This window comes from Molothrus ater, chromosome 4 (assembly GCF_012460135.2).
Source record: "Molothrus ater isolate BHLD 08-10-18 breed brown headed cowbird chromosome 4, BPBGC_Mater_1.1, whole genome shotgun sequence".
Taxonomy (NCBI): domain Eukaryota; kingdom Metazoa; phylum Chordata; class Aves; order Passeriformes; family Icteridae; genus Molothrus; species Molothrus ater.
The window spans coordinates 66,224,383-66,232,046 of NC_050481.2; the positions used below are offsets into that span (position 1 = coordinate 66,224,383).

General features: G+C 35.2%; 1 protein-coding gene across 1 annotated transcript; it reads left to right on the forward strand.

Moving 5' to 3' along the window:
* The first annotated feature begins 1,319 nt into the window (after positions 1 to 1,319).
* Positions 1,320 to 7,388, forward strand: LOC118686504 (transmembrane emp24 domain-containing protein 11-like). Its single transcript, XM_036382742.2, is given in 7 exon segments — positions 1,320 to 1,351; positions 1,983 to 2,155; positions 2,158 to 2,325; positions 3,182 to 3,282; positions 3,995 to 4,120; positions 6,218 to 6,364; positions 7,239 to 7,388. Coding segments are annotated over 7 exon segments (897 nt in total).
* Positions 7,389 to 7,664: the final 276 nt, after the last annotated feature.

Below are 7,664 nucleotides of genomic sequence, written 5' to 3' on the forward strand. Positions count from 1 at the left end.
GAATTAAACTGCGGTCCTACAAAAATAAGCAACACGAAATTAAATTCCTATAATGGAATAAGTGTGAAAACAAAATATCTGAGACTATCTGATGCTATTTAAGGCAAAAAGCTTCATTTCATTATATTCCCAGTCTCATTTAATTGAAGTACATTGGGAATAACTGATCTGTCATGAATGATCCAACAAAATAAAGTAACTCAGACTGTTCCATGACAATATTTAACACTCCCAAGAAATAAATCTAACACTCAATACAGCAATTCTGGTATCAGCCAGATGTTGTTCAATGGGATTTTTGCAGTATGCAGAAGTTCTGTCTGTGACAATTTACAGAACTTTGAATGCCTGAGACAAATTACAGCATTTTTACAGAATGCCTGAGACAAATTTACAGAACTCTGAATGCCTGAGACAAAAGAAAGCTCTCAGTATGCTGCACAACAACCTGATTACTTGGAGACTAAATTATTTTTGTTTGCTTCAAGCAAACAAAAATAAGTACAGAAAGTACAGAAGTACTAGCCAGCATTCACCAGCCAAAAGTACAGAAGAAATGTGTCCCTTCCAATGGGTGTGGGCAGAGTCAAGGATTAAGTGGTGTCACCTTGTATATCTTGTGTTCTACCACTGGAACTCAGAATTTCAGAAGCCACAAGTACTCAACAAAAGCTCACAGCCTACAGACAAACCAATATTTCCTGCAGGTATGAGTATGGCATGGGAATTTATGCAGGTGCATGACAGTCAACATCACCTGTAGTAGAGGGGCAAAAGTCCAATATTATGAGATGAGATCCTGTATAATCAAAAATTATTTCTGATGCATAAGTGCTGAAGTAGTAAAGGAGTCCTAACATCCCCCCTGACATTCCTAAGGATTCAACAGCCATGAGATGCAATTTTTATCCCTCTATCCATATGGGGTCAAAGCAGTAATGTGTAAGGAATCAGTTCTCTTTGCCTGAGAACCTTTCAATATGGGGATGCTGATGGGTGATTTTTGGAGGTGAGCTAATACTTATGCTAAAACTTCCATGAAGATACTGCATGCTGTGAAATGGAGTGAACCCAGGATGGTCCTAAGCCTGTGCCAGTGCTACACAGACATTCCTTTATTGAGGCAACTTCATAGATGGCAGGTGCAGTGAAGGGTAATAAACATGAATTCATCCTCCTTTTGCAGATGTGAAATAATCCCCAAAATTTTTATTTAGGTTACAGATACTGAAGATGAAGGGTTGTGCACCCTTCTTCCTTGACACAAGAAAAATATGTGCTCTTGTGCAATTGGGATAACATCAATTTTATGAGGAAAGATGGGTCCTCCTGACTGGAAATTATTCCAGAGGTGGGTCCTCCCTGCTGGAAATGACCATTCAGACCCACCTTTCAGACAGACTGATCTCCACTTACTGGACAAGGAACATTTAAATGATAAATGAGTTTGCAATCAGACATACACATTGGTCAATATTAGTACAAAGAATAAAAATAAGAACCTCAATGACTGTTTGATTTACACTATAACTTTCTTCAGAGAAGGTATTAGGAAGTATCTAAGAAATAGTCATTCCTATATTAAAAATCTTATTCTGAAAGTGTTCATATTGTTATTTTCCCCTACAATAACATTTTCACTAATGGATTATTTGATTATTCAAGTTCTTTCAACTTCTTTAGAGTTCTCTTATGTAGTGCCAGTGGGTTTTAATCAGATGCCTACATTTGTACAATGATTTAGGATGGAAATTAAAAGTTTGCTTAATAAAAGAGGAGTGAAGCTCTGGAATAATCACCCAGAATTGATGGGAAATAATAACTTCATTTAAGTGGAAAATGAGCAGTTTATGGAACGAGGTAGCCAATGTAGTTGCCTACAGTAATCTAGGGAACTGATCTCAAGCACCTGAGAGGCCCTTTCAGCTTCATGCTCTTCTAAATATATAAAATAAATTTTAATCTAGATGCTGGGAAAGCAGAAAGAATTTTAAAGGTGTCTTTTCTGTGTTATCTCATTCTCCAGAACATGCTGTAGTTATTTATAAATGTGTAACCACCAGCTGCCTTTTCTCACAGTTTTTTTTTCCTCTCAAAAATACTCTGATAAGCAGCAAACAAGGAACAACCACAGGACTACAGGCATTTGTGTGTAACTATCTTCAAAAGCAGTACAGCAGGGATATATAAAAAACATGAAAAGCAAATTAATAGGATTTCTTATGAACTTCTGGATTTCTTTTTCACTCGCTTTGTATTTTCACATTGGAGAAAGAGAAGAGAAATGCATAATTGAAGATATTCCCAGTGACACCCTGGTAGTTGGTAGGTACCTGTCAATGCTTTATGATGATCTAACCCAGGCAGTAACAAAGATAACTGGAAATGTAACAGCAACTTCTGTGACTGATGAATATGGTAAAAAACCAGAAAAGGGCACTCTGAAAATAACTCCCTGCAGCAGGGATTAGGTTTAAAGTCCTCAAACATTGTGTGTATACATCACACAAAGAAAAGCAGGTTTTCAGAGTGCTTTACTGACTAAACAGAGAAAAAGAATAGTTTTTAATTCTACAGCTGTGGAATTGCTGCTTCCATGTGTGCTTCTGCACGTTCTGACTGATGTACTCATTCATATCAGGATTTCTGTAACATGGTTTTCCCCATATGAATGGGAAAGTTACTTTTTTGATAAGTGCTGGTCTGAAAAGAGACAATTCACGATGCACTGAAGTTTCATTTCTCCTCTGATACAAGAAGCACATTAAATTAATCGACAAGACTGTAAATGTAAGATTTCAAGGGGATAGTAAAAAATAATACAAATGAATCTTTTCTTTTAAATAATATGATAAGAGTGAAAGACAATCCATAAAATGCAATTTGAGTACAGCACATTATGCTTTTGGAGGTCTCAGTCTGCCTTCTAGAGGCTAATCTTCCCAGAGCATTAGGAGTAATTAGAAAGTTTTTCTTGTTAATTAACCCTTTTTTGTAGTACTTTAGATCATTTTCTACTGTAGTAAAAATTTATTGCATTTCACTCTGTTATGAAGTACCCCTGAACAATATTAATCATAAACACATTAAAAACATACATACATTTTTCCTGAAAAAGCATCAAAGATGTTTAATGTTAAGCTATGTTTTACTTAACAGATTTATCTCTGTTTTTATTCAGGGAATCACAAAGTGCAACGCTGGGATTTACATATGCGTGACTTTCTTGAATCTGCTCCTGGTTTGGGAATGTTTGTGACTGTCACAAGCCCTACTAGTGAGGTAAAAATGCTTTATGAAAATTTCTCTACAATTTATGACTTGACTTCTGGCAATGGCAGGCAGCACTATCTAAAAATAAAAGACACTTCTGAGGAAGAAGTAAATCTACAATCTACCAGCTAGTTCAGCATTTTGGTGCTGAAAGATAAAAGTAAAAATAATTACAATAGTTGATAAATATGTATAAGGACAATTTTTGAATTACTACCAGATCTGGGAAACAGTGTCAATAAGAAGAATTAGTGACAACTGAGAAAACAAGTTAAATGAAAAATAAAACCCCAAAATTGACTAATGAAGTAAGAGGGTAGAGAATCCACTTGAGCAGCAGAAAGGTGCGCTGATGACAAACAAAACCCAAAGTCAAGGTCACCAAGGCTGCTCGTAGCCCTCATGCAGAGCAGCTGCCTGAAGTGTGAGCTTTTTCAGCAGTGGACAACTTATTTCCCTGCCTAGGCAAGGTGTCAGTTTTCAGACTTTGAATGCTTTAGAGAGTATTGGCTTTTGTACATTGCAAAATTCCGTATTATTTTCATGTTCACTGTGAGGTAAAATTGTTTCGTTTTCTTTAAATGAGTTCTGAAATTTGGATGAATTTAATGATGTCAGCAGCTTAACTGATTCCTTTTTGCATTCAATTCACAGTACTTTTTTTTGATTTATTTATTGGTAGTTATAAATTACAAACCCAATGCATATATCTAAATTGCAGGTACTGTTGTCAAAACTGTATGGGCCACAAGGGACCTTTACATTTACATCCTACATCTCTGGGGAGCATATCATCTGTTTCCAGTCTAACTCCACAAGATTTGCAGTGATTGCAGGAAGTAAACTGGTAGGTGTATTTCCTAAACAGTCTTTGTTGTAACAGTATAAATCATTACCAATAGCTGGATTAGAAGTTGGTCTAACTTCTACCAGATAATTCAACGTTTTTGAGAGATTAAGGAAAGCAAACATAGAATTATGCAGATAAAAAGACAAAAAGACTCTTCTCATATTTAAAAAGTCAGCATTCAAGAGGCAGGACTAAGGATAGAGAGATTTAATGTTTGTAATGTGCTTTGAATGTGAAAGATTCTGATCATTAAGAACAACTAATTTGAATCAAAAAGACAAATATATAAGATTGACTAACACAATCATTTGACATAAAGATATTCCATGTATTCACTAACTTAGATTGGATGGCCAACGAAAATGTAACATTTTAGTTTTTGAAAGATATTCAAATGAAGAATATGTCAGCATATTTGTTATTGTCTACTCCCAGCAAAGTTGGTTTTAATGCAGATTTGTGGGGGAAAAAAAGCCATCAGAGGTGATAGCATGGCTCTAAATTTTTTTTTCTTGCAGCAAAATAAAATTTATAAATACTGTTTTGAAATTTTATCGATTTGCTGCTTCCCAAAACCAGGGGAGAATTACTCTCTAGAACGGTTTGGGGCTTTTTCTCTTCAGCTGACAGCAAAAGAGTTAAATAACCAGTTAAATAACCAAATATCATCTTCTAAATGAGTTAAGGTAAGCTAAATCTCATCCTAGCTGTGCGCTTCAGAAACATGTAGATAACACAGAAATAACAATACTGGAGTAGGATTATTACACTGGAATAACAAGATGTTCTTACAGACTGATTTATAGAAATTAATAGAAATTTAATCATATACATTGCAAAAGCAATTAGCTCTAATCATCAAAAAAAATTGTGCAGCTTATCAACTAGAGAGAGTTAGGGGGATAAAGCTTTGGTTGGTCACAGTTAACTATGCACCATGAATGTGATTCTGAGGATGTGCAGGTATTTTATCTGGAGTAAATGGGGGTGTATTAGCATTATTTTACATGATACATGCACCGTGTAGAGTTCTGACCATCCTATATAAAAGATGCCAAGAGATGCAGGGAAGGAGAACATTAATATCACAAATATTAAATAATGTTTGTTTGAGAACACAGAGATAAAAAAGGAACATACTGTCCTTTTTAATTATATCTGGAGGAAAAAAGGTCACAAAAGGAAAAACATTCTTTAGTGAAGATAAATCTTTAACTGTTCTTTGTAAGAATCATATGGTTATCCGAACTCTTTCAAACAAAAATAAAGAAATTAATGGACCACAAGGTTGTGAGATGGATTTCTACCTATACAGTTAGGTAACTTCAAGACAACTGAAAGAAAATACACTCTTCATTTATGGCTGATCTCTGAGCAGACCTAACTTCTATTATGGTAATATCAGTTTCTAGGGTTTTGAAGATTATTTGTTTGGCTAAAACCTTTTTATTTTCTCTTAGGCATTAACTGGCTTCTAGGAGAAGTTTCCCCCACTAGTTTTAGTAGAATTTTTCATGCATGCCAAAATAAGTTGCAAAACATTGCAAATTCCATTCTTCTCTCTTCTTTCCATGGTACTATTGCTTGGCTGGCTTGAGGCATTTTTGCTATAGATCATACAACAGCCTGGAGGATATTGGGAGACATTCCAACTTGGATAAATAATGTGAAGAAAACAGTTATGTGAGGGAACCTAGAACTGTATTTGTAAAAAGACTCCAACAGTACTATTAAAAATAGTAATTTCTGCAATATCAGGATGAAATGTGAAATATAATGAGCAGTCTTTTTTTTTTAAACTACTTTGGACAAAGGCAACATTTTAATGCTGGTTGAACCAAAACTAGCATAAAATAATGCCTGAAAATTAGTGAAGATTGTAAATTTGTATAACTAATTTAAAAATAAAATTAAGAAACACTTCAAATTTTCCACCTGACTCCAAATTTAGGAGGAATTCTAATTTTTATAAGCAATTAAAACTATTTTCCTGCCATGATCTTAAGGGGAAATTTTCCATTGTTTAATTTTTATTCTAAGGAACTTTGAAAAAACAGAAGATACATTAATGAGAACATTTTTTTCTTTTTGCAGCGCATCCATTTGGACATCAGAGTTGGAGAACATTTTTTGGATGAATCTGGTATTCAAGCCAAAGACAAAGTGAATGAAGTTAATATCAGACTAGAGAATCTAATTGAGCAAATTCATCATGTAACCAGAGAACAAGAGTATGAAAGAGTATGTATGTCCCCTAATGTAAACGTTAAAAAATATTGTACATTGGCTTATTGATTTATGAAGTATTATGTTTATTATCCAATTGCAGAGCTGTTTTTAACTAACTCATAAAAATCTATAGATATTTAAAATAGTCTCCATTACCTTGCAAAATATTTTTAAGTGGTTACATAAGACTATTAATCACTGTGGGCTCATGCTTGTAGCAGCAGGTGTTATTTTCTAGCAGCAGGTGTTATTTTAAAGCAGGATTTTCCAAGCAGAGTTTTCTTGGTCAGACTCAGCCACAGCAGCCGAGCTTTTGGTAGGTACCATTGTGGGTGATGCTGTTATTTCCACACTGCCCTGGGCACACAAACTCCATTGAGTGGGAAGGAAATGACTGTGTATTTATATATCCCCATGAAGTGTACATTTATATATCCCTTCTTCAAACAAGTGTACACCCATTCACTTTTCTATATGCACACAGATAGACTGGGAAATGTATCCACTCGTTACCCAATACTCGTTACCCAGTTTGAAATGGATCAACTTGTTACCCAAAACCAGAAATTTGACTGCAAAAGGGCTCTTGACAGCAAATTATATAAACCTAAACAGGTTAAAATCTGTACTGATGGAACATGTTTAGCACAATGCATCTTCTGTGAAGAGGGGAAGCTCTGTTTACCTTCCTGCTTCAGGATGCAGTGTGCCTGCTTCTCAGTTTTGATTTGTGCAATATCCACCATACAGATAAGTACAAACCTTCATTTTTATCCACATGGAAAAATGTTTTTGTTCACCACTATGCAGAAGAGGGATGCCTTTCTGGTTACCATGAAACACAGATGGCAAAAGGTAATAATTATGCTTTTCCTTTATTCTCTAGGAGCGTGAAGAAAAATTTCGGAAAACAAGCGAAGAAACTAACAGCAATATTTTGTGGTGGGCTATAGTACAAACACTAATCCTCATCTCTGTTGGAATCTGGCAAATCAAATCTCTCAGAGATTTCTTCATATCTAAGAAGCTTGTTTAAGTTCTATAAAGTCAATGCAGAGATTCAAAAATTGCGCACCATGTAACACTGAACATCCAAAGAAAAAGAAACCCTGCACCTATGAGAAAATTGCTTGTGTAGAACTCTCAACCTTCTCTCATCTTCTGCTCTAACTCTGGTTTCTCCAGCAAGGTCACAACCTCTGGCATCCCCTCACGTTTTGCTCCTTGAATCCCATCTTTTGTCATTTTCTTTCCCCATCTATGGATGTAAAGCTAAATATAGAAGAGTCAGTGACTAAGGCAGAATTTAAGT